At 49.2% G+C, this 26,976-nt stretch overlaps 2 protein-coding genes and 1 long non-coding RNA gene across 3 annotated transcripts in view; 2 read left to right on the top strand and 1 right to left on the bottom strand.

The window, feature by feature from the left end:
• The first annotated feature begins 1,120 nt into the window (after nt 1-1,120).
• FOS (Fos proto-oncogene, AP-1 transcription factor subunit) lies at nt 1,121-3,948 on the top strand. Its single transcript, XM_071745960.1, has 4 exons — nt 1,121-1,474; nt 1,913-2,158; nt 2,314-2,421; nt 2,549-3,948. Exons 1-4 carry the CDS (start codon nt 1,334-1,336, stop codon nt 3,155-3,157), a joined length of 1,104 nt encoding a protein of 367 aa, XP_071602061.1. The 5' UTR covers nt 1,121-1,333; the 3' UTR covers nt 3,158-3,948.
• A 2,164-nt stretch (nt 3,949-6,112) lies between these two features.
• On the bottom strand, nt 6,113-6,729 carry LOC139797109 (uncharacterized). Its single transcript, XR_011726298.1, has 2 exons — nt 6,634-6,729; nt 6,113-6,372 (listed from the first exon to the last, which is right to left on the bottom strand). It is a non-coding gene; the product is annotated as an uncharacterized lncRNA (long non-coding RNA).
• A 272-nt stretch (nt 6,730-7,001) lies between these two features.
• JDP2 (Jun dimerization protein 2) overlaps nt 7,002-26,976 on the top strand; it is a 54,617-nt gene continuing 34,642 nt past the window's right edge. Inside the window, exon 1 of the mRNA XM_071745961.1 lies at nt 7,002-7,313. The gene's annotated coding sequence lies outside the window, so the exon portion shown is untranslated. The remainder of the gene's footprint in view (nt 7,314-26,976) is intronic.

Below are 26,976 nucleotides of genomic sequence, written 5' to 3'. Positions count from 1 at the left end.
CTGCGCTGCAGGCTCTGTTTGTTGCTGTAAACACGCTCGCTGCTGCAGCTTTCCCTGTTACTATCTATAGCCGCGATCTCTTGGCTCCCGTGCAAGGCGAGCTTGCGGTCTGGCTCCCAGCTTAGCCTGACCTGAGCCAGGGCTGCCTGACATCCCCGTCGTGGGTGGGTGTCTCCGGGCTTCGCTGCAACAGGGATCAAAACAAAACCCAAACTGGAGGAAAGGACGAGCCTCACCCCTCACTCCTCTCCGGTGGTTTCCCAGTGGCCCCCTGCCCGTGCCCTTGGCAGATGTCCCAGCATCCCCGGGCGAGGCTTCCAAACTCTCCCAACCTTCCTGGGGGGCTGCGGCCCCCCAGGCTTCCCTGGCAGGGCTTCCCAGCGCCATTACCCTCGCTCTCGACTATTACTGCATATATTACAGAGAAGTAAACAGTACCACATACGCCCTCCTCGCTGCAGGGAAGGGGGCAGGCCAGCTGTCCACATGTTGGGCCCATCGTGCCCGTTGCTACGGACAGACCCCGTTCTGCGCCGGGGATGGGGTGTTACTTGCCGTGCAAAGCGCACCCCTGCCCGCCTGCCCGGCCGGTCGGTCGGCCTGGCCCTGCGTTGCCGCCTACCTTGGAATACCTCTCTCAGAGAGGGGCTGTCTGGGCCCCCCCTTCCCCGCCTTGGGAAGGGAGCACCTGCGGCGGGACGGCGCCCGCGGGGGCACCGTGGGTGCGCCCCGACCCTCGGCGGGGTCTGGCCACGCGTGGGGGGCGGTGGCGGCGAGGCCGCCCCATCCCGTCGCGCCCGTCCCATCCCGCCGCACTTGGCTGCAGCCTGGAGCGCTTCCCGTCAGTCACGCCCCCTCGCACAGGATGTATCCCATATAAGGATATCTGCGTCAGTGGGTTCCCGAGCCCGGCCCTACCACTCCGCGCGGGGGGGGGAACCCCGCCGCCAGCTCCCCTCGCACCGCCCGCCGGGCTCCCCCCGCGTAGCCTCCCCCCTCCCGCCCCTTGTCCCGGATCGCTTCCTCGGGAGGGGGCGGCCGGCGGCGCGCGGGGTGGACCCGGGTGCGGCGCGGGGCGGGAGCAGGGCAGGCTGCCCCCCCGCGGGTGCGGGTGGCGCTTCCCTAGTGACGTCGGCGGGAGGGTATAAAAGGGAGGCGCCTCACGGTACTCCAGCAGCTGAGGCAGCCCCAGCGGCGGAGCGGACAGACGCGCGGCGCGGACCGGACAGAGGGACGCACGCAGCTGGCCCCCTCCTCGCCTCCTTCCTAAGAGCGCTTCTCTACCACCGCATCGCACAGCCCCGCACCGCCGGCTTGCGAGCACCGAGCCGACATGATGTACCAGGGCTTCACCGGGGACTACGAGACGCCCTCCTCTCGCTGCAGCAGCGCTTCCCCGGCCGGGGATAGCCTAACCTATTACCCTTCCCCGGCGGACTCCTTCTCCAGCATGGGCTCGCCCGTCAACCCACAGGTGAGACGGGGGACACTCCGGCTGCGCCCTCTCTATGAGACGGGAACACCCGGCAGGGGACGGGACGGGATCGCGGGACTGGAGCAGGTGGCGCGGGTCTCGGCGGTGCCCGCGGAGGAGGGCAGGCCGTGGCGGGCTAGCCCTGGGCTAGGGGAGCGGCCCCGGTGTCGCGGCGAGCCGGGCGGGGGGAGCCGTGGCCCGGACGGCGCTCTGCGGCGGGTGTGTAAAGCGGCTTCATTGATAAAAACGCGAGTTCATTGAGGAGACTCCGGAGCAGCGTCTGCGTCAGCGCAGACGTCAGAGATATTTATAACAGGCCGCTCTCGTGTGGAGCCGGCGCTGGCAGCGCGGCGCCGCGGCCGGCGCGGCCCCGAGGGTGGCAAGGAGCGGTCCGTACGACGCGCTGACGGCAGCCTTCCCTCTTCCTCTGTCCCGCAGGACTTCTGCACCGACCTGGCCGTCTCCAGCGCCAGCTTCGTACCCACGGTGACGGCTATCTCCACCAGCCCTGATCTGCAGTGGCTGGTGCAGCCCACCCTCATCTCTTCGGTGGCCCCCTCCCAGAGCCGCGGGCACCCCTACGGCGTATCAGCGCCCGCCCCCGCCGCCTACTCCCGCCCCGCAGTACTGAAGGCGCCGGGCGGCCGCGGGCAGAGCATCGGCCGCAGGGGCAAAGTCGAGCAGGTAAGCGGGGCCCGAAGTTATTGGGGTGTTTGTGGAAGCAAACGGGGGGAAGGGGAGCGGAGCGGAGCGGAGCGGGGGGCGGGCGCGGCTGGCGGGCTGCCCCGGCAAGGAAGCACCGGGCTGGCGGTGGGACTGAACGGCCTCTCTGCCCACAGCTGTCCCCTGAGGAGGAGGAGAAGAGAAGGATCCGCCGGGAAAGGAACAAAATGGCAGCAGCCAAGTGCCGCAACCGGCGGCGGGAGCTCACCGACACGCTGCAAGCGGTAAGTGCTGCTCGGGAGGCGGGGTGGGGGGTACACAGGAGGAGGAAGGGTGGCAAGAGGGGGGCGGGGAGGGAGATACTCCAGCCGGTTGTGCCGGCCCTGGCTGACAGCCCTGCTCTCTCTGCAGGAGACCGACCAGCTGGAGGAGGAGAAATCTGCGCTGCAGGCAGAGATCGCTAACCTGCTGAAGGAGAAGGAGAAACTGGAGTTCATCCTGGCGGCCCACCGGCCCGCCTGCAAGATGCCCGAGGAGCTGCGCTTCTCCGAGGAGCTGGCGGCTGCTACCGCGCTGGACCTGGGCACCCCCAGCCCCCCCGTGGCCGAGGAGGCTGCCTTCGCTCTGCCGCTGATGGCTGAAGCCGCACCGGCCGTGCCGCCCAAAGAGACCGGCAGCGGCGGGCTGGAGCTGAAGGCTGAGCCCTTCGACGAGCTGCTTTTCCCCACGGGGCCACGGGAGGCCTCCCGCTCCGTGCCCGACATGGACCTGCCTGGAGCCTCCTCCTTCTATGCCTCGGACTGGGAGTCGCTGGGCGCCGGGACCAGCGGTGAGCTGGAGCCCCTCTGCACCCCTGTGGTGACCTGCACCCCGTGCCCCAGCACCTACACCTCCACCTTCGTCTTCACCTACCCTGAGGCGGATGCCTTCCCCAGTTGTGCTGCCGCGCACCGGAAGGGCAGCAGCAGCAACGAGCCTTCGTCCGACTCCCTCAGCTCTCCCACCCTCCTGGCCTTGTGAGGGGCTTCAGCATTGACTGACCTGCCGGGCCCCCTCCCCTGCCCGTGCACCCCCACGGACTCGCCGCTGTGCCCCATGGGGCTCCTCGGGCCTGGGGAGGGCCCTGCCACCGCCACCCCCCCGTCTGGCCTGGTGCCCTGGGGCCTGGCAGGGCACCCCACACTGAGGCCTCGTACCTCTTCCAGAGATGTAGCAAATCGCATGGAGTTTGTCTCGTCCCCAACGGCCCATCCATGAGAGCTGGTAGTCTGTAGCATGTCCCACATGGCTGGGTAGGTGACTCCCTCCCTTCCTTAGTATCACTAGCATTAATTAATTAATCTCTTGGTTTTAAATGATTGGAATTTAACCTGGTGCTGGGTATCTCCAACTCGTATCTAGTGCAGCTGATTAACAATAACTACTGTGTTCCTGGCAATATTGTGTTCTGATAACTTAGCAATGACCCATCTTACGTGGGGGGAAAGAGACTCTATTTTATTTTCTAGTAGGTAGATAAATAGCTATATCCATGTACTGTAGTTCTACATCAATGTTCATTGTAACTTTACTGATCATGCATTGTTGAGGTGGTCTGAATGTTCTGACATAAGTTTTCCATGAAAACGTTTTTATTGTGTTTTTAATTTATTTATTAAGATGGATTCTCAGATATTTATATTTTTATTTTATTTTTTTCTACCTTGAGGTCTTTTTTGACATGTGGAAAGTGAAATTGGATGAAACTTAAGCATTGTTTGCTTATTATTGTTCAGAGACATTGTCAATAAAAGCATTTAAGTTGACTGCTAGAGCTGTCCTTGTGTTACCTTTTCTTCTAGGTGACCCTGAAGGGGTTACTATCCTCTAATTTAGGCTGGACTGCATAAACTGCAGATGGGTTCCAGCTGCCTGGGGAACGGGTTGCATCAGAGCAGGAATACCACTAAGGTCAGACCTGTCCTTGCTGTTAGTCAGGGCTGGCTGTGGCTATGCCCTTCCCACCCTCCCCAGTGGGCAGTGGGGTTGCTGCTTATGGTCTTACCCATCTGATCTGACTGGATCTGGTCCCCTCCTGTGCCTCTGTGTCATCCACTCTGGCCATTCTGGAGGCCCCTACTTTAAGCCTCACTGGAAAGGAGGTAAAAAGGGCAGGCAAGTTCATGCCTGTGAATCAGGAAGGCATTCTCCAGGCTGAGGCCCACCCTGTCATTTGCATATGCCTAACAACCCAACTTCCTCCTGCCTGGGGAGAAGTGGACCTGTCTGAGAGCCCCTGGACACAGTCTGGCAGCTCTAGGAGCAGCTGCAGTGTTGCCTTCAGGCTGTGAGGGGAGAAATGCTCCTGCACTTTCTCCTCACTTTGGGATGAGCAGCACAAGGCAGAACACTTGACACTTTTCTTGCCCCTTGTTTTCTATGAAATTTAGTGCAGTCCTTGAATGACTGAGTTATGGCAAACAAGCCCATGTGCTCTGTGCTTGCCTCTCCTGCCTAGGCTAGTTTAGAGGGGCTGCTACCCTCTGTCATTGTTTGTGCAGTAAAACGTGGCCTTCTGGCAGGACGGCAGCTGGAGCAGGTTGCTCCTGCTGGTAGAACACTGCTCTTTCCCTACTGCTCACACATGAAGAGCCTCACAAGAGCAGCGAGGCCCCCCCTGACGGCCTCCAGCTCTTGAAAACTCCTTTCTAGAGGTGGAGGCAAAGACATCACCTCTGCTAGCACGTGTCTGGGTGAAGGCCACCTTGACACTGTGCTCTCTGCCAATCTCTGCAGGCTGGAGGTTTCTCTGGTATTGTGGGTTGGATTTGTATAATTCTGCATTTCCTGGTCACTGCAGCAGGCTCTAGTTTCTTCATTCCTTCTCTAATCAGAACGCACACAGGAGGTACCTCATCTCAATAGTGTGTATTGCAGCTTCATGGCTTGCTCAACAAGGCCTGCCCTGTGCAAAAGCAAATATTACATGCATGGCTTCCTGTCTTTCAACCTTAAGCTGGAGGCAGCACTGACAACTGACAGAGCTGCTACTGAGATGCCACCCACTGGGAAGCAGCTACTTTTTCACATTGCTGCCTGAGTTTACAAGGGCAACACTCAGGCACAGCAAATGCACAGTAGAGCTGACCGCTGAGGCAGTCAAGTAGGTGTACCTGTGAGACAGTGAGACTTGTGTGACAAGTAACTTTGTGAAGTCAGTAAATCTGGAATCACAACTTGTCTTCTGCTGGAAGACCATCAGATTCAGAGCTGGAGAACTCAGAGGTCTCAGAGAATCTATGCGTGCTGTTGAAATCACCTGATGCTTGGCAAAGAAGAGCAGTGGTCTAGAGAATCCCCACACAGTCTCTTCAAAGCAAGTGGTGCAATCTTGTCCCCATCATCTCTCATGGTCTCTGGACAGGTTAAAACTAAACCTGGTGCTGAATTATGAGAGACAGCAGTCCTGCAGCCAGAGGCTTTTCTTTCCAACAGCAGTGACAGCAAGTGCAAGCCTAAGTATCAGGTTTTGTACTTGTTACGCAGTGATGACATACTTCGGGGTAGTGCTCCATGAGACACATTATATTTAACCCCAGGTTCCAGCCCTATTCCTTTGCCTTCTTCCAGGGATGATCCAGAATTCAGGATGTGCTACATAAAATTTATGGTGTGTCATGGACACGATTTCCCTCCTTTGACAACTCTGTAGTGAAATCTCACTTTAATCATAAGAAATCTTGCCACTAACTTTGACAGAGCTATGAGAGGCAGTCAAGCAGTAATCTGCTTGGAACGGACTACATGCACACGTCTCAATTATAAGGTGTATCTGATCCATCACACAGATATCTCTACAAAGCTTTGTGAAACAAAACAATGGAACAAGATAAGACAAGCAGGTAACGCTGAAATTATTTCTGATGCCTCCTGTGCTCCTGATCCCATTGAGGGCAGTACTGTAATTAATTCTTAGAAATTAAATTGCGACATAACGCAAGAAATAGTGGCATTTTAATCACGAATTAGAAAAAGCAGAGTCGTGGAACAACATGAAGAGCCTTAAACACGTTTATAGTAGAAAGAGAAGGGCTGCGCGGCAAAGTAACCCCGGATGCGGGAGGGTGCTGCGGATCCAGGACTGCTCCGATGGGGACAGACGCTGCAGTCCCGAACCGCCCTCGTGCACACCCTCACCCCTCGCCTCTCCCCGCAGGGCCGGGCGCAGGGCCCCGAGCTGGCACCGCCGCCGGTACCTGGAGTCACAGCGGAAGACGGGTGAGCGACGGGTGGCGCTCCGAAGAAGGCCCTCCCGTGGACCCTCCGCGCTGTCCGGGGCGGTGGGGACGGTCCCGGGGACCGTGAGACCGCTCCCGGAACCGCCCCGCCACAGGTACAGCCGCCCCCACCTCAGGCGGCCAGTGGGTCGCCCAGCCCACACCGCCCCCCGCCCCCGCCACGACCCCACCTCCCTCTCCCCCGCGAAAACAAAAACAAAACACCAAAACCCGACCCACTCGGCGTTTCAGCAGCTACCGCCTTCTCCGCCCCGGACCCCGAGCCCCAGGCCCCGCCGATTCCCGCCGCGCCTGCGCGGCCACCGCCCCTCCCCGCCGCCGTGTTTACTGTTTGGTTGCCAGGGCGCCGCGCGACAGGCGCGTCAGGGACGTGACGTCCCATCCCACTCCCCGCGGAGACGCTACGAGCCAGCGCCATGACGCAAGTGCTTCCGGCCCTGACCATATAAGGCAAAGCTGCCGCGCTCGCTTCCCGCGGCGGGCGCTGGGTGGCGTTTGGCGCGTGAGGGGCTGCGGCGGGAAAGTTCCAGAAGGGAGAGGGGCGCGTGAGGAGCGGGCCGTTGGAGCAACGGCCGGCGCGCGGGTCGGGAGGGAGGCCATGTTTCTGCTGGCAGCACCCCCACCGCCGGGGCTGCCGCTCTGTGTATTGATCCCATCTGGGGGAGATGTGAAGGCCGTGGGTGAGCTCCTGTACCCTCCTCCAGCAGTCTCGTCCCCTTGGAGGGTGAAGTGTCAGGAAAAGGAACGGCAGCTTCCCTGGCTCCTTATGGTGCTGGATGCTGAATCCCAGGCAGCTTCATACCTTACAGGTTGCTTCCTGAGCATCACCTCTTCACCTGCAAATCTGCATGGTCAGCTCTCATCCAGAAGAACTGACCTGTGACAGTGGAAAATCAAAGGTGATATGATTTCACTTATTAAAAAAACAAAAAAGTTTAATAGCAATTAGCTTTTTATCTCCCTATGGTGTTAGGTGAGCGAAAATAACTGCCAAGTTTGCACTGCACTTGCAGTGTCTGAACTGCCCTGTGAAGCCTAATTTAGGTGTAGCTGGTGACCAGGCACCTGTATCTTTGAGCACTTGTTCTGCCGGTTCTCTTGTCATTTGTTTTGTTGTTACTTTGCCAATAAATCTGACTCTTCTACTTGGTCAAAATAGAACAGGAAGCCTGCCAAAAAAGTCATCAGAGCCAGTGGGCAGTCAAAAATAAATGGATTGTTCACAGGAGATAAGGTTCTAGAAAAAAAAAAAACACCAAAAAACTAGTATTTTGTTCTGTATTTGCTGTTGAGGAACTTAGGAAGATTCTGTAGGAAGATTCTGGATTTCATGAAAGATTTATTAGAGGGTATGTCTCAAACTGAAGTGTCTGTAGAGAAGTTTATGAAACAAATAGCTAAAATAAAAAGCACTGAGCAGTTTGACTGCATGATATTAATCCAAGAGTTCTAAGAGAACTCAAGATTTAATAAGCTGAGCTGCTTGCTAATGGTTAGGTGTAACATCTCATTTAGAAATGCTTTGATAACAGGGAAAGGGAAGATAGTTAATATGCAAATTAAAATAAAGGTGGCTAGAAAAGTTCTGAGGATGTGCTTAGCAATAAGCCTGTTATCTGTACCAGGCAAATTAATTAAAACTGTTTAAAAAGGCAAACTAGTGGGTGCAGGGAGACAATGGTGTAGCAGAAGAGTTGGCAGAGCTTTTCTAAAGAGTAGTCCTGGCCTCGCATATTGTTTGGGGCCTTGTGATGAGTCAGCAAAGCATGGGGATAGAAGAGATTGAGCTAATGCCATCTACTTGGGTTCCTAAATAGCATTCAACAAAAATCTGTCAGCAAAAGCTTCTGAAGAAACTGGACTAAGAGGAGAAGCTTTCTTGTGGGTAGATGATACTGTTTTAAAGACAAGTTGTTATAAGACAGTGAAAATGGTTTCTTGGTGAAAGGGGTCATGTAAAGTTCCACAAGCATCTAAATTTGGAGCCTGTAGTCTGAGAATATCTTCAGTAAAACTTCTCAGTACAAAGCGAGTGGGTGAAGCAGTTTGATGTACATAACTGTAAAGTGTTTCAAATGGGAGATGAAAAACCCTAACTTTAAATATCCAGGAACAGGTTAGAAGCTGATTTATCCCTCAGGACAAGATCTTGGCATAATTCTATGAAAATCTCACCTTAAGGCTTGGTAAATGAGCAAATCACACGTTAGGAGGTAAGAAAGAAGAGCTAAAGAACAAAGCGGAGAGCATCATTATGGCACAGGGTAAATCCACGGTGTGCCAGTGCTTTGAATGCTGTGTACAGTTCTGATCTTATCTTCAGAAGGACACAGAGCACCGTGAGGTGCAGAGAAGTAAATAAGTGTTCTGAGGAGTGGAACAGCTTCTGGGTGAGAAACAGATAAACTAGCTAGGACTCTTCAGCCTTACAGAGACACGAGTGAGGGCAGGTTGCTTTCAACATGAGAATGATTTGCATCAAATGAAAGTGTGGGATAAAACCGAACTTGAAGAGGTTGCTCATTTCATATTGTGGTTACTTGTGGAAAACCTTTTTGCATGATTTTGTGGATACTATGAGGTTTGTTTGGTTTTTGTTTTTTAATGAAAAAGAGGTCAGAAAACAAATGGAAGAAAAAGCTAATGAGGACTATTAAATAAAAAAATGTCCCCATTGGCCGTGGGAAGTCCTATTTTTTGTAAATTTCTGAGGCCTTGGTGAATACTGTTGGAAGGCAGACTTTCTCCTTACAGCCTTTTTCAAAGCCTATCTGGTGGTGTCAGAAGCCTGTGGTTGATAGTAGAGAGTGGGAAAAGGTGTGCTTGATGTAATCAACTATGAGTATTCCTGTGTGTTTTTTTAAGTATTTAGGTGAACTTGTGTTCTTATTCAGCGCTTCCTTATTGTAATGGTAATTAGAATTTGTTTAAATACCCATGAGATGTGATCTCATATGTCCCTGCTCCTCATCCGTTCAGATCTTTTGCTGATAAGGTGGTTCTTTGACGCTGCTTCCGACGGGCTTTCCAGACATAGTAGGTAGGCTGGTGACCCCGGGAGGTGCTGAAGTGAAACTAACAGCACTCATTCTTCTCCTTTGGAAACAGCGGATGTCCACAAGAGACCTGGATGTTATATCAACAGGATATCATGGGAAAACAAAAGAAGGTCATAACTAGCATGTGGACAAAGTATCTTATTTATTTCCAATTATGGAGCTCTTGTTCTGTTGTGTGTTGTGTCCCTCCTGAGCCCCCTGCATTTCTGGCCTGCAGAACAGCAGAGTTGCAGCTCCTTTTACTGATTATATTTGAGCTCTGTTTTTATCTAAATGTTTTGTAACTTGATCCTGTTGGCTAAAGACAAGCAGCTGCAACATTAAAGGAGTAATTTTAATTATGATTGCATTGCATCTCTCATTTGGTAAAGAATTAACTCTAAATAGCCCATCTTGAATCTTCTCATGCTTGAGTATAAATGAAGTGAAACCAACTCACAGCACAGTATCTCTCTGTTTATGTTTGCAAAACTAAGTATTTTTATTGAATAGGTAAACAGTATTGCAAAGGTCATAAAATACAGTAGCAGTGTCAGTGGTGAAGCATATAACCTGAAATGTACAGGATGCATTTCAGGTTATAAAAAAAGCATTAAACATTAAAAAAACATTTAAAAAAAATACTGTTTTTTTTTTTTTTTTAAGTAAAACATTATTTTGACACTGCTTTAGTATGAGAATCACGCAATTCCTTCTGTGAAGCTATTGAACTCTAATTGTAAGAGAAATGACAGTTGCAGGTAGCACATGGCAAAAAGGACAAGCTCTGTTACAGTGTTTAAGCATGTGGTATGGCAACTGAATCAAAATAGTAAGGTAACCTAATGATGATGTGTCATGAACCTGGAGGACACTAAGGAAGAGAAACCCGAGTAATGTGCTGTCATTACATAAGAGTGGAGTGCAAAGCCAAGAATGGAGTTTTGGTAGAGATAAGGATTTCACTCTGAGACTTTCAAAGAATTCAGCACTCTATAGCCTCAACCGTTCATGGGAGTCTCAGATCCTCCCGTCCTTCCCCCTTTCTTTTCCCCCCCTGCTGTTTGTCAGCAAGTTGTAGGTGCCACAATCTTGGCTATGCCTGTGCTGCTGAATCAAAGGGGTTACGTAGCAGGCTTGAGCATCTGACGACTGCTTTTCCAACCTTCTCTACTACACAGTGGTAACCTGGTCCCTGAAACAGTCTTGGCCTGTGTCAACTAGCGATCTCCAAGGTGGTACTTGAGCATGGTTCAGAGGGTAACATGTCCCATGAGCAGTGGGCAAGACTATGTGAACCCGGGCACCCTTCACTGTACAGGGTCATCCAGCAATGTGCTACCAGGTTTCATCCTGTCAAACACAACTGTTTGCTTTGACATATTACAACTCCTTAAGCTGCATGCTGTAAATCACATTATGGGACCACAGCACAGATCTCCTTTCTTCAATTCTGTGTGTTTGAAATAATACCCCTCAAATACTACTTATGCCTTAGGGCTACAGGGACACAACATGTAGTTTGGAGGTGACCACAGGCCAAGTGCTGTCTAGTATGGATGTGGTGAGTGTACAGCCGCGTTCTTCCACCACAGAACAGTTCCTGGCCCTGCTTCATTTGTTATTGTATACGGTGCCCTTGACTTTATGGTGCTTTATAACGAGTTCTGGCATATTAGAGGAGGATTTATTCCTCACTATAAGGGTTGTGTAAGGTGTTCAGTGCTCCAGAAGGAATCCTCAGGATTGCAATGTTTGGTGAATTGTCTCCAAGTCTTCCTAAATGTTGGGTGGAATTTAAGGGACATGTGCTAATGTTTTTCACTGAAAAGGAGATACGTAGCTGTATTTGGAGACAAATACAGGGAAATGACACACAAGGAAATATGTTACTTTAACTGTGGTTTATCTCCCAGATCTTTGTTTCAGTCTGCAAACTGATAGAATGGTTCCCACAGAAAGACAGAATGCTCCTCATCTCAGCTAATTCCCACAGAACGGATGCTTCCAGTTAGGAACCTTTTTTTGAGAAATGTCTAATCTGCATGCCTCTGTGTTCTTAAGGACCCTACTGAGGGCAAATACTTCACTGGATATGGCTTCTGGGTCTTAGTCCCAGCACATTTAGTCAAGACCTGAACTTGTAATTGCCTTGTTAATGAAACTCCTTCTGTTGTAGCTTTGGCCCTTGTTGCAGAAAGGTACTACAGGGGTGCAAGGCTCTTCACTCATTAAGCCAGAGCAGGATTAACGTGGCTTCTTGATAAACCTGTCATATAGTGTAAACTTAGGTCATATTTGCCAGGAGGGCCTTAGCACTCTAGATTTGGAATGTTGTATTTTTTCATAATTTTTAGAACCTATAAATTGAAAAACATTTTACTATGCAAGTATTTTCATGCCAAAAATCAGCTTATTTACTGATTCCTTATAACGAACAGATAATAAGAAGACAGTTCTGGAGCTAGCAATATCTATACCTTTTTGGTAAAAGTGTCAAGCAATTCCATTTTCTGCATATATGGAACTGAGTATAATGCCATGCAGTTAAACCTCAGCAAAATCTTTTTTCCAAATGGCTCTATGACCTCAGTCTGCATTATTTTCCTCATTGTGCCACTTTGTCACTTGCTGTTGTAACTTCAAACACTGGCTGCTGCTGAAGGCCTGAACAGTTGCACGCATGTGAGAAGGATTATCGCAGCTAATTTAAGGCACATGCAGTTGCACAGGGAATGACCTCAGTTTCCAATATTGTAGTAAATACAGCTTAATTACTGGATATTGCATAACAGATTGTGCCCTGCAGGTGATCAGGTACAGAATGTGGTAAAGACCAGCTCTGACTCTTAACCATAGGTTTGTATTTCCTTTTAAGTTACATTGTGCACTGACATAATCATCTGTGTTTATGAAGGCAAAGTATTTATTATATAATGATTTCCACATTAGTATCTCGGAGCTCCATCACTAGTGACTGAAGTTGATTCCATCACTAGTGATGGAAGTGTCCTGTTCTATTCTACAGCTTACTGTGAGACCACTCAGAGCAGTGTCTTGAGTACTTTCCCATTAACCTCAAATGTGACTAATAGGCAAATGTGTGGTTTGTTCCCCTCTCCCCAGCAGACTCTGTGTTGCAGTATGTTTGGATTACAGGCGAAAGCAGCATAGTCTGAAGTCTGAAAGGTCCTCAGTCCCTAGTGAGCTCATTCTGCAATTATGGACAGGTCCTTGGAAAATGGAGTCTTTTACACAGGAAACCATTCCATTATTGTGGAGTCGTCTTGTGCCAGAAGGTCAGAGTTGTTGCCTACAGTCTAGGTGTTTCAGGAGACCTTTTTTTCTGAAGTGCCGGTGACAGGTGACAGGCCACTGAATGCCTTGAAGGTGGCAGCCTTGGCTTTTTAATGACTCAGCTGTCCCCGAGAACCATATGAAGCAGGTGAAGAGTGTGATCCCATCTTAATAGCCAGTCAAATCAAGGTACTGAAATTACAGTGCTGGGATAACTTAAAACAATCTACATGTGTGATCCTGCTATCTTCTCTGCTCCCATCCATGTGACTCTGTTTCCTTTCTTGCTTCTACATAGTTACTTGTCTGACCTTGCATTGAAATGGTTCAGGAAGTTTCACTGGCACAACTAACATTTATGGGAGGATTGAGTTCCAGGTGGCCTGTGTCCCTGACCAAAGTTACAGCAGAATCAGTCAAATGCTGACACCAGAGCAATGGAAGAGGCAGATCCTGTAGCTGACAGAGCTGTAAAAATTCTTGCAGAACAGCATATTGAGGGCACAAGTGATCTGCCTAAATTCAGTTTGGAGAGCTGGATCCTGAGTGTGTGTGCTAAAATCCTAATTTTTACCATGAAGGTGAGCAGACACTGGAGATAGTTGCCCAGAGATGTTGTGTAACCACCAGCCTTGGGGGTCATCAGAACTTGACTCACCAAGGCCCTGAGCAGCTTGCTCTAATTGGGTCTGGTTTGAGTAGGATTGGGCTAGGGGGCCTTCAGGGACCACTTCCAACCTAGACAGTGCATTGAATCTCTGATCTGTTTCCCCTATCCCCTGTGCTGTTAACTAAGCAAGTGAGGAAAGGGGCTTTTGCAGAATTCCCCAATGTTCAGTGACAAAGGCTGAAGTTCCCATTCCGTTTTGCCTCTTCTGGAACGGATATGTTAACCCAGGCCAGGAGAGCAGGGTGCAGAGACTGGGAATGTCTGAAACCACCCCAGCCAATTGGCATCAATTCGTGAGTCAGATCCCTGAGGTAATGCTATTAGGCTCAGTTGCCTCTAGATCCAGGTCTTTGGGGTCCCAGGACCTGTATTCACTGGGGTTTCTTTCCCCATGTTTGATTTTCTGTATGTGCCATCTGTGGGTAAGCTGACGTAGCTTAAACGAATATACTATAGTTTTTTACTGGAACTGACAAGTACACAAATGTGTTTGTGGCCTTGGTGTTCAGTTTCATGATGGATGTGAGCATTATCCTGAGTTGTAGCAAAGCCGTCCAGTAAAATGGCATGGGGCTTTCCCTATGTCTCCAGGGCTTTGGCAGTCCCTGATGCAGGTACTGTGCCAGTGGAAGAGTCTTGGTGCTGCTTGGGATTTCATCATCCCAGTGCCTGGAGCCATGTGCTAATGTAAGAATTTGAATTTCGGTTTTTGTTAAGCATGTGTTTAGATCTCGGGATCAAGGAGTTGAGTTGAGCAATATGAACCCTGTAGCCCCAGACACATGAAGCAACAAGCATCCTTCAGTGCTTGCAGCAGCAATATCGAGCCGATCTCGCGAATTACAAAGTATCAGGCTCCTGGTGGTACTCTTGGGTGCAGCGGCTGGGCACCCCCTGTACCTCCAGAAAACACCCCCAGTCTCTCCGCGCCCCGGCCAGGTCCCCGCGCTCGTCCCTTCCTGTAATCCGCACTCCCCGGGGGGCTGCTCAGCGCCTGTTGTGGCCGCGGACCCCTCCTGCCTTGCCGTCAGCTCCTGATGGGAGCGTCCTGCAGTGCTCTCTGCTGGCCAGCTCCTGCCCCGATGTCCTGCGCTGGGAGCTCCCGGGTGCAGCCCTGGGCAGCCCCGTCGTGTTTTTGCAGCCTCGCAGGAATGCTGCCATTCCTCGCCTTTCACTGCTCCCTGCTGGTCTCCAGGAACGCGAGCACTGGGAGAGAAAAGCAGAAGCAACTGCTTCTAATAAGGGGTATCGAATCAGAATGCTCTGTCATTACTCCAGCCCCTGGTTTGAAGCAGGTTGAACAAGAATGTTTTGCACACCGTGACATCCAGTTGGGTTTTGAATGTCCCTGAGAACATAGGTTCCACAGCCCTTCTGGGCAACTTGGTCCAGTGTTTCACCATCCTCATAGTAATCAGTCAGGATCTTGGGGACATGCTTTAAGGAGTTCTCCCACTGTGTTCCCAAAGTTTTTACAAATTCCAAACACTATTTCAGCAAATGACTCCTCAGCCCAGCGGCACTCCGTACCATTGCATGGAGTTATTCCAGAGTTATTCCATGGAGTTATTCCCAGAAAGGGAACTTTGCTTTTATTTTTTATTTTTTTTTTTTTATTTTGGGGTTTCAATCAGCCATTTATCCATCCTTTTGTGATTATTTTAAGTAGCAGCCCACATGTGAATATGCTTTGTCACACCATTCAGGATATTAATAAAGCCATCACAGAGTGTTTGCCCTGCTATTGACCCATGATAGGTGCAGCTCAACTTCATTTGTTGTCACTTGGGCTTTGTAGCTGCTGGTCACCTTTCAGTTTAGTGGTCCAGATGGTGTTCAGCCACCCTCATTATTCATGTACCTACTGACTACCTCACTAATTTGGCTGTATGAATACTAAGGGAAGTGGCATGGAGAACCTCACTAAAGTCAATCTTGATTACTGCCTCAATCAGAACCAATGGGCTGATGCTCCATTACTAGTGCAGCATCCTGCTTTGCCAGATGCCCCAAACAGCCCCTTCCATCCTCTCCACAAAACCTCTACCCATGTCTCTCCTCTGCTTTGACACTTCTCTCAGTCTGCCCTCCTCCCTCTTGCCTTTCTGCTTTCCAATGATTGCCAGGCCTCACAAAGGTACTTCCTGGAGCAGGACCAGGTAGGCAGGTAGACTTTTCTTGGAATGTACAGGTTGCTGATACATGGCCAGACTTGCTCTCAGAGTTCTTTGCCTTGCTGTGTATCTGCTGTGCAGTCTGATAACTGAAATACCTTTTGATGAAATCTTTTTCTTAATCCTCTCAAATATGTACATGTACTGATATTAAGTATAGTTTTCCTAATTAAGCTTTGGACAGTGTTCCTGTGAACACCAAGCAGATAAGGGCATGGCAACCTCTTATCAGATTTTGCCCTAGGGAATAGTAGAAAGCCTGGGAGATATTGTGGGGTTGGGATCTGGCAATGACTGTGGGGCTGGAACCTGGCACTTGCAAAAAGCACTGAAGATCGAAGCACAGCTTGGACTCCCACAGGCTGTGCTAGTCAGAGAAGAGCTTTGCTTTTGTTTATTTTGTGAAGTCTGTTTTTTGATTCTTTGAATTGTGTTCTGTAGAAAGGACTTAAGGAAGTCTTGGGCTAAGCCTGTCTTGGGCCAGTGAGAGAGTCAAGAGGCCAGATTCTTGGAAGAATGTCTTTCTGTAATTGCTGTGCTGACAGAGGATGTTCAGGTGGCTCTGAGGTTGACAGGCTCTTTGGATGTAGAGGAAGTTGTAGAGCTTGTTGAATTCAAACATTATGCTGTTAGTGTAAATTGGGGATGATTCTAAAGTAAGTAAAATGGCAGGAAAATACAGCCTTGGTGGAAGGTACCTCAAAACTTTCTGTACTCTTATTATATTACTTATGGCCTTACAAAATGGACTGCTAGAAAAAAAACCCCTGTTCGTGCATGGCTTGTGACATTTATTCCTGATCTTTTGAATCCAGTATAGAAATCCCTGTGTGGTGGAAGGATTTGTGGGCTTAAGATGACCTGATCTCTTGATTTTCCTTGTATATGATGCTGCTCACCATGACAGATCAGAGAACCAACCCTGTGTAGTCTGAGATACATTGCCTTTGTTGCACTTGCTTGGGTTAACTGTCCATTCGTGTTGGGTCTCCAGAGAGGCCTGTGGAAGTGTCTCTTCAAAATCAACATAACTAATTTCATGATTTTCTTTCCTTGCTGAGCACCATCTTTCTGCACCCCTCTCTGTTGACATCCAGCATGTTGAAAGCAGAGAAGTGAGAGACCTGGTCACTGCAGTTATCAGTGCAACAGCAATGGCCACTGCTGTGCTTGTGATGATGGTTAATTTCCTGTGTTTGAAAGAAAGCAGTTTGTTAGCAGTTTTGCAGCTAGAGTCCTGCCCATCTTACAAGACCTGCTCTGTTCTCAAGGCCTTCAGGTAAAAAAAAGAGACAGTGAAATGTGCAGGCAGCAACATACACAGCCTCTTATTTTGTTGATGCTGGGAGCAGGGCCATTTTGTTGTGCCGAGTTTCCTGTTAAGTGAAGAGTTTTAGTCCCAGAGAAATTGTCTTCCTCTACTGAGGGCCATCAACCGCATTTCTGCCCTTCCCTTTGGGAGCTGTCTCATCGGTGTTGCAGAACTGTCTGCAGAATGATTTCAAAGTTTCGGAAGGAGTGGGCTTTGCTGAGGTCTAATAGCTGCAGTATCTGAGGAGCCTCCTACTTTTGCTGATCTTGACAGTAGGATCCCTTCTGCTCCTGCTAATGGCCTCTGCCTGAATCCCTCGGTAGATAAGCTAGGTCCTATCAAAGCTGGATAGGCTGGATGAGTCCAGCCAGGTGTTTAGCTAATGTTTCACAAGGAGGAAGTTTTTCCTTTGCTTTCCTCTACACTGCAATCATTCTGCTGAGAGGCAAGATGTGAAAAGAAAGGCTGTGTGGCCCCTATTGATTCTAACCAAGGCTTTTTTTTTATTATGGCAGCCTTACACGCAAAGCCTTGCTCTGGATCAAGGCTTGCGAAGATCGGGTGCAGCTGCAAGACCGCTGGAGGGGGTTTTATCCTCACATCAGATGGAGCCAGGGAAAAAAAAAAGGGGGGGGGTAAATCACAGAGCCAGCAAGTTTCTTGGCGTCTCTGGGATTGTGGCTCCTCCTGCCCCTCCGGCCTTCAGAAATGTACTTGGCAGAGCTGCCCACATAGAAAAACAAATGCATCCCAAACCAAAACAAACAGAGTTGGGTGTTGGTAGTGAATGGGCCAACACTGAGTGCTGGCGTCATCTCTGCCCACTGCCAGCACGTTGTCATAGGAACAGCTGGATTATTTTACAATCCAGCTGTGGAGCCAATTCTCCAAAGGAGTATCCTAGAGGGAGGAGAGAGAGACAGGCAGAAGGGAGTATTGCTATATTTTCTGGCAAGTGGAGGGAGGAGGAGTATTAATGGAGAGAGGGAGGGAAGGATTACTAGTGAAAGCCATCTATCATAGCCTGAAACCTCAACCACTCATTTCCAGATAACTGACTCTCTGCTGCATCTGGGACAGTTACAGTTACAAGCTGCCCTGTGGGACAAGGGGGGTGAGGAAAAAGGCAAATCTTTTTGTATTGAGGCTGCTAATGTGTGTATCACAGCATGGTATCCTGCAGCGACCGCAGCTTGCCGGCTGTGGGAAGTGCTGTGCACCTGTATGGAGCCCCACCACCCCAGAAAGTTGGAACTGATCAAGTAGCGGGTGTTAGCTCACCAGGAAAAAGATTCAACATTTCCCATGCCCTCTGAAAAATTCATTGCCCTTTTTTCTTTCTGGAAGCTCCTTGGATCCTGTTTTGAGGCTGCAGAGCATGGAGAGCTTTGTAGGTACCTAGGCAGAGCTTTAGTCTTTGTGGGGGTGAAGGCTGTTGTAGCAAAATAAGCATGCTTGGTCCGACCACAGGATGTTTGCTTTTTAAGTGAGCTTCAGAACTCGTGGTTCAGCAGGTTTAACAGTGGTTTTGTGCGTGATGTGGACCTTGCTGTGAAGATTTGGTGACAAAAGCCAAAAGCTTGCAGCAGTCATGGGAACAAAAGCGACGCCTTTGGTCTGATAGGGCTGGGGCTGCGGGGGAAACGCTCTTCTTGAAGGGGAAACCAACCAGAAGGCAAATCTCCTGCCCACAGGATCACACGTGGCGGAGGCGGGAAGCGGGATAAGGAGGAGGGGATGGACTGGGGGTGTTGGTGTTACCAGCCCTCTCGTGTGCCGTGCGCAGGACGCGCTTACACTGGCGGGGTGTCAGGAATGAGCCGCCCCTCTCCCTGTTTCAGGCATCCGCAGTGGCAGCAGCGCCGTGGCGGGGTTCCGCGCGTGGCGGTGCAGGGGGGGCAGCTGCCGGCAGGGGGTGCAGCCGCCCGCGCCTGCTCCCTGCCGTGGGGCCCCCGGTGAGGGCGGGCGGCCGCGCCAGCTCCCAGCGGCGGTGAGGGCGGTGGGCCGGCTGCCGGCCAGGTCGCGCCGCGATCCCCACCGCATCTTGCTTCGGGTGCAGTTGTGGGCTAACCCGGCCCTGGAGAACATCTCGGTGAGACCCGGGACGCGACGTGGCCAGGGCTTGTGTGAGCGCTCCTGTAGCTCCTGTGCGGCGCTAGGGCAGAGGCCGCCCACCACCTGCACTGCACTCTCCTCACCTGCAGAAGCACAGCGGGGTCGGCTGTCGGTGGGCTCGGCAGCCTGGGCTGGCTCTACAGGAATTCTCCTTATATCAGCCCCAGGGAGGGATGTCCAAGCAAGAGCTGAATGAGGATTGAGTGCCAGGATCGGTGAATTAACCTGCGGCACAGACCATGGTCTTGCTTCTCCCTGGCCAAGTCATCTGGCTGCTCCAATAGGCCTGGCTGGCTCTCGAGACCCTTCCCAGGGCAGCACTCTCACAACAGTCTTTGCCAGAGCTGGAAGGACAAGTCCAGTTTTATTGTTTGATTTTGAAGTGATGCATTGCAGGACAGTTAAGAACCACAGAATGCCAGGGAACTTCTGGCACTGTGATTTTGCCCTTTCTTGGAGTTAAAAAAAATACTGAGTTTATTCATGCTTTGCTTGATGTTTATCTCATGTTTAGATTCATACTCTATGTGCAAACTAGGGCCTAGGACAGATTTAAAAGTGGGATGGCAGTCCTGTACCTCACTGGTTCTTAACATTTTAATAAAATACAAGTCAGAGTTGCAAAGAAACCATTTAGTGATACAGTATCTTCTTCTATCCCTTCTGTTTTCTCCAGTCTTCTGGCTCTTCCTAGTGGTCTCTGTTAACCCGTTCCAGTGAGGGCTTGCAGCCCCCTTAGTGGGGACACTTGGCAGGGCTTTAAGTATTCACATCCAGCATATTAATTTATTCACATATTAATATTAAATATTCACATCCACTGGCAGCCTCAGGTTATTTGCAGCATTTGGACTTAGCACTAAAGATACCTGTTTGAAAAGATTACTTCTGGACTTTTTCAGTAGTTCAGTTGGACCTGACTTCTTTTTTGGAGGCGTTATTTGCAGATTAAAACAGCACTGGAGAAGAGGGCAGATTTTGGCCTGTAAAATACACACAAAAATTGCTTGTCATCTAAACTATCACTCCAGTTATTTCCACAATTGTTAGGAGATACAGAGATTCCTCTTTTCTCAGGTCTCTACTGCTTTGGGGACATGCTTGAGGAGGCAAATTGCAGGGAGTGACTAATGAAGTGTCTCAGTTGTCTTTCCATGATGACACAGCCACCAGTATGGAAAATACTACACTTTTTGTGGGGGGAATTTTGTTTCTTGCTTGCTGCTATAGGGAAGCCATTTTCTTGTTCTTTTTCATTTTAGCCTTCAGCAGAGGAGGAAGATTTAGGGGGTTTCAGGCAAGTCAGCAGCACTCTTTTTCCTAGAGCTTCTACAGATTCTCACCACGGTGGTATTCAGGTTACACTTTGTTTCCAACTTATACCCAGTTCAAACAGTTACAAATTTACCTGGACTCATCTCCCTATGCAGTCCATGTTAAGATCTGCCAACCCTGCTGTGGTTGCCAAACCTTTTTCTGTTGTGAGTAACTTGTAGAGTCCCGTGATTTCATCAGAGCTTTGGCGCCAGCCAGTGCGTTGAAGCATTAGCAGTGGTAGCCCCCAGTATGCTGATGCAGGTGGCTCTTCCTAGTGCATGGGTTGGCTTTTCTGATGTCTGCAATGAGAGCAGCAAGTGCTGGAACCTTGGCTTTTATTCTTCAAAAGGTTGGCATTGATGCATAACAGGACTGTCCATCTGAAGACATGACATGGAAGCTGGAGCAGGATGTAGGAAGGAAGCAAAGAGATGGAAAAATGAAATTCATACAGGGTAACTGCAGGAGGTCAAGAGAGAGGCAACTTTTGCTTTTATGGGTAGTATACCCCCTTGTTCTGAGTTCAGGGAAGAGCAGGTAGCCTAGAACATTATTGTCCTGTGAATTTACATGGGTTAAGTCTGATCCAGTTTGGATCTTTGAGGGTGCTGTGTGGTAGCTGAAGCCCAGCTCTGCTTTAGGGGTTCCCCAGCAATGGTAGCTCCCTTGCAAGGTGTACCCATAACCCTGGAAAATGACCCAGGGCTCAGCGCCCAGGCTGCTGCATCACCATTCCTGTCAGTGCTGGTGGTGATGCTGGGGCTGGAAAAAGGCAGCTGCCCAGCTCCTTCTGCCTTTTAGATTCTGCCTTTTCTGAAGCGGTACGGTGTGAGCCCATGGTGGCCATTGATGGATTGGGACCTCTGGTGCGTGGTTCTGCATCCCCAGAAAACAAGCAGTTAATCTATGTCTGAAACTAGTGCTTAGCTGCACTTTCAGGCAGAACTGAAAAAAAAAAAAAAGGAACTTCCGAGCACTCTTAACTCTAGTGTATTGGGGTTTTTGTTTTTGTTTTTTGTTGTTGTTGGTTTTTTTTGTTTTTTGGTTTTTTTTAAGGAAACATGATCAGATCAGTTTTGGCCCTCCAGTGTAGGCTTTAGCTAGTACTAAATTTAATTTAACAAGTTGATAAAAAATAAAGATCAAGTGAGGACTTTTTAAAAAAAAAAAATGTGGCATTGCTCATCATGCTTATAAGCTTGGTACTGCAGCCATTAAATCCTGCAAAGGAGAAGGGCTTAAAAGTATGGACAGATGTGAAATTAATTAGCTTAGTGTCATCGTCCAAGCTGAATGAAGTGCTGAAAGAAAATAAACATTTACTATGAAACACAGCATGGATCTAAACAAACTTTTTCAGCTTTGCTATGATCCATAGTGCTTTCCTTCTAAATTAATTACTAGGTTTATTTTATTATTATTTTCAAGCTGGAGTTGTGTTCTGACACCATCACCGCCAAGTCTGCATGCTACAGCTTGGATCTGCTTTTTCAAAGGGTTTTTGCCATAGAGGCCAGGCCAGACTCTTCCTCTCTCTCCTATCAAAGTGTTTCTTTGTGCAGGCAATCATGGTAGCTGCATGTGTCAACTAGGCATGCAGCTGCATGCACAGTTTTTCTTTTGCTTTGGATTCCTGCCTTTTACAGATCAAGCTGTGAATGCTTATGGTTTTACAATTTGCTTTTCAACTAGTATAATCCCTGAGAGTGCCTTAATTTGCAGAAGTAACTGGTCAGTGGATTTGGTTTTGGATTAAGGATTTTCTATATTCTTCCCTGGGTGGAGTTTGTTGGCTGCAGAGAGGATTGTAGCTGCAATTATGTCTGCTGTGAAATTCCTCAGATTCCCATCACCACCCTGGTTTAAACACCCCCCAACCCCTCTGTAAACAAGTTTGAGACACCCTGCACTGTGGCTGGGAGCCAAGGGTATCAGGCACTCTGGCTGGAGACAAAAGGGAAGCACAGAAAATAGTGTCAAGTCATGAATCCTCTCAGTGAGAATCAACAGCCACCATCGACAAAACCGGACAAAACTGGGGCAGTTTATTTGTCATCAAAGCTTCCATGTGCAGGCAAGCTAGAATGGCAGCAAAGCACTGCTGGCTCACAGCTGTCTATGCTCTATGCACACAAGGTGTCTCCCCACCATGTCCTGTTGCAGCAAGATACCTGTAGGGCTGTGGATGTAGGATATGGGCCTCTCAGCTGTTTCTGGCTGGTTTCCTAAGGTGACAAAGCCTGTGTAATCATGCTGTTTACCATGGGGCCCTTGTGGCAGTTTTTCACCACGCTGCACAGTTTCAAACAAATTTGAAAGAAAAGTAGAAATTTCCAATATTGTTATGTTTCTACAGGTTTTATGACACTCCAAAGGTGGGCAGGAGAACCTGTGACTCATACATGCAAAGGGTGCAGATTTGCGTGACAGCCAGTACACGCATACATCAGGACTAGCTAGAGAGTGGATGGGAACAGGTATGAAGGGGAAGACAGAATTAGTGCAGTGCAGGAAAGGCATATGAAGGCAAAGGACACTTAAGTGGAAAGTGTCTTACCAGCTGTTTTCTTTCATTGCAAGATCCTTAGCCAGACTGACCTGTGCCTCTTAATTCTGGGAAGAAATCTACACAGTCTGTGCTCATGAGTGAGATTCAGACATATACCTGTGTATCTGCATGCACCATGTGTGAGACACTCTTGGTTGTCTGCATCTTAATCTCCTCTTCAGTGAGGTAAATCTTGAAAATGGTGCCTCCATTCCCTTCAAGGGAATTTAGGTGCAGCCCACCAGCTTTTGGCAAGCTACCAAGGTGGTATGGCTTCTATTCTTGGGAATTCCTCTCTGCCTGGTCTGTCTCTGTTGTCCCCTTGCCTCAGGTGTATGGGGCAACAAAGACTAGGGTGGTGCTACAAGTTTGCCTTGGGTACTGGCTATGGAGAAAGTTCACGGGCTCACAGCCTTCTGGGTTTGCTTGTTTTTGTTTTTTTTTTTCCCATTTGTTTCTTTGTTTGTTTGTTTTCCACAAACAACCTCATATCCAAGCAGAAACCATAGTTTTGCTTTTTGGAATGTCTTACCACTCTGGAAGGGGTGTAGCTCTGTTTTCCAAGGTGATCTCCTGCTCTACAGCTGATGCCAGTGGATCCACATGATTAGCTGCTCACCCTGGGGGTTCCTCATTTATCTGTGCCACACTGCAGTGATTCTCATCTGGAATGATTTGCCAGGTTGTCTCTGTGCTCTGGGGTCACCTTGACCAGCCATCCTCCTCTCCCTTTGAATCAGGAGCTTGCGGCCTCTTGTCTGTGGCTCAAGGGTACAGCCAGCCCCCTCTGGTCACCATTCCTTCTGCTTCTTTAAGGTTATACAAGGAAAGCTGAAACTTTCTTGCCAGTGGTGGGGAAGCAAATTCAATCTCCAGCAGGTCTGGAACAACGAACAGCTTGGAGAAGGTGTGCTTTCAGGACACATGCCAGCACTAAGCCAGCACCAGTGGCAGCTTTACAGCAATGCCACAGGCAAAACGAGAGCTCTGGTAATTCACAGGCTCCCCAGGTTTGACAGGCAATCATCCAGCCTCACCTCTTGTATAAGACTAGCCCCTTCATTTCATGTAGCTACCCCTGTCCCACACCCAATAATATGTTCTTGCCAGCAGTGCTTTTGGGAAGTTAACCAGCTTCAATGCAGACTTGAATGGAGGCAGGGAATGTACCACGTCCAATGGTTGATCAGCCACACTCTACAAAACAGTGTTTTATTTCTGATCAGAAATTGCCTGGTTATGGCATCCGGATGTGGTTCCCATTCTTCCTTACTTGAGGAGATTAAAGACTTCTTGAGTGCTCCATATTTACTCCCCGGGATTATAGTGGAATAAAGGCACTCTCTTCTGTTTGAGAGGCTAAATAGACTGAGTGTACTGTGGGGCAACTAGTGCAGCTCTCAGCCATTGGAGCCTTTCTCCCCCCTCCAGCTCCCCATGGTCAACATCTCTTTTAAAACTGGGAAGTCATGCTTTCGCCAGTGCTTGTAGACTGGTGTCAGGTACCTTCCTTTACCCTTACTCACCATGTCCTTCCCTGAGTGTCTGCTCTAAGGACTCAGGCTGGATTTTAACCCATGTTCCTAGGGGGGTGTGCTTAGAACCACTTTAAATGGTGCAAGGTGTGCGTTGAATCAGAGAGGGACAAAATCAGCAGTAACAGAAAATCTTTTCTGAGTTTTAAGTTCTTTAAAGGAATAAAAATAATTAATTGCTTCAGGGAAATGAGCTCTCTCTCTTCTACACAGAGTGGTAGAGAGAGAAGATAAAGTGCGTTAGAAGGGAAAGGTCCTTGTAGTGTCCCCATCAGTACCAAAATAGATCTCTGAAGAGAGAGAGGAGAAACAATAGCAGCAGAAAGCTGCCAGAGTGATGGCAGAGCAGAGCCTTAGGAGCAGATCTCTTCCTAACTAAACGCTACCAGCTCTGGACCTTTGTGATTAGTTTGCTTTGGTGAACCCAGTAACTGCTGGCATGTACTTGTCTTTCTCATCATTAGGCTTGCTAAATGATATTTGCTGTTTGCTAAACAGGACAAGTGGTGATACTGAGGGCAGTATTCTAGCAGGAATGTAGCTGAGCCATTGGATCAAATACTGAGTTTGAACCAAACCAGTCCTGTTTTGGAGTAACTAAACTGTCCAGTGGGCTGGAAAACCTCTGGGGAACCTTGACCAAGGTTGCTAGAGAGCAAAGTAGCAGAGAGTTTCCATCCAAAAAAGATCCAGGCAACATCTCCTTACAGTAAGCAGAAGAAAGCCGTGCAGTTCTGTGATCCTTAAGCATAAGAGGGAGTTGGATGAGGCTGCTGGGAGCACGATGACAGCCCTGAGAGGTTTTATACTGATAGAGCACATCTGTAGAGGAGACCTGCCAGACTGTCATGCAAACCCACTGGGGGACCATCTCACACTTTGAGCACATGCTTTCTGCGTCTCCAGGGGCTCCTCACACCTTCCTGGACATGACTGCAGGCGGGGAAGCAGGTGAAATCATCAGCATTTTGAACAGCAAATCTGACATCTGGGTTGGCCAGTGGAACAGGCCAGGCATTTGTTTTGTTTATTTTTCTTCTGCTTTTGGTGCCTGTGCTCTTTACAGAAGAAGGCTTGAGTGCGTTGCTAACACAGCACTCAGGGTAAGCACTAAATGAAACTCCCACTATTTTGAGGAACCCAGCTCAGGCATTTTTTAAATAACTGCTTTTCTTGTGTGTGATTCTTGGACAACATGAAACTAAAACCTCTTCCCTGACACACTGTCTTTGTTGTGCTAGTAGGATGCTTTGTGGTCGCAAATCAACATATCTATCAACGTACCCTGATTCTGCTCTCACTTGGCATAAGTCAACATTCTGAAGTAATTCCATTAGTGTCAGTGGTGACACTTTCTCTTTACACTGGTGCAGAGCTAGTTTGGCTGTAAGCCCCCTCCATGCATATGGGAGAACTGCAGCTAGACCAGTGCAACAGAGGTGGACTTGCTGGAATGCAGAATGTGAGGGCATAAACTGCTGGGGACTAGGGAGAGCAGCTGTCCTTCCTTCAGCTTGGAAGCGACTTTGCCAGGAGCAGGTTTTTGACTGGGGACTGTTGATTTCCCCAGTACATTCTCTACAAGGGAGAGAATGTACTACATTCTCTCTACATTCTCTACATCTCTCATACAAGGGAAACAGACCTTTGTATTCACCATGGCCTGTCCGGAGATGTTCTTCAGAGGCACCCACTTTTCTTTTTCTCTCCACTTGAAAATCCACCCATCAGCATTTTGTTGTCTGGTATCAGGAGCTGCTTGCTCTCTTGACACTGGGGCTGAGAGTGTTGGAGTGTTTGGAGCAATTAGGGTCTATTTTTAGCTGAGCTGCTTTCAAGAGCAGTTGAGTAGGTCCAGGTACAGCATCTGGGGATGAGTTCTTGGGGGCTTGGGACTGCTGAAATGCTGAGCAGAGCTCTGGTGAGTCTGACAGTGGAAGGTTCACTGATCCCTCTGAGGGTGTTGCAGGGAGGGGGCTGGAGTGGGTGTAGCTGGTGATATGTATAGGCAGCCAAAACCTGGTGTTGTAATGTCTGAGACGGTCTGAGTTTGGAAAAGGCCCCGATGATATCACCCTGCAGAACTGTTAACGGCAGAGCACAGGAAAGGAAATTGTTCACAAGTCCTTTCCAAATTTGTAAAGGAGAGGAATTAATCCTCCCTCTTCCCATCCTCACAGCGGGCTTCCATTCACCACCAGGCACAAAAACAAATGGTTCAATCTTTTTTCTTCTCCTTGCTGCTGCCATCTCTCCACCACGATTAGACAGGAGTGTTGAGGGCAGAGAGAGCAAGAGCAGTGCCTCTTCTGTACAAGCTCTCTGCAGGGATACTTAACTCTGCATTCTATCCTGTGGTTTTGCTTAATTCACTTTCAGAAGAGATAAACAAGCAGTGATGCTTTCAGTGCTGCCACAGAGCATGCAAAAAATTAAGTTCTGCAGCAGCTCACCTGTACTACTTTTGTTTTGTGGATGCTTGCTCTCAGCAGCTCTCTCTACCCCCGGCTGCCCCGCATGACTGCTAGCCCATGTCTGAGTCCCTTCCAAGTTGTG

The sequence above is a fragment of the Heliangelus exortis genome, chromosome 5 (genome assembly GCF_036169615.1).
Source record: "Heliangelus exortis chromosome 5, bHelExo1.hap1, whole genome shotgun sequence".
Taxonomy (NCBI): domain Eukaryota; kingdom Metazoa; phylum Chordata; class Aves; order Apodiformes; family Trochilidae; genus Heliangelus; species Heliangelus exortis.
This window is presented reverse-complemented; position numbering and strand designations above follow the sequence as displayed.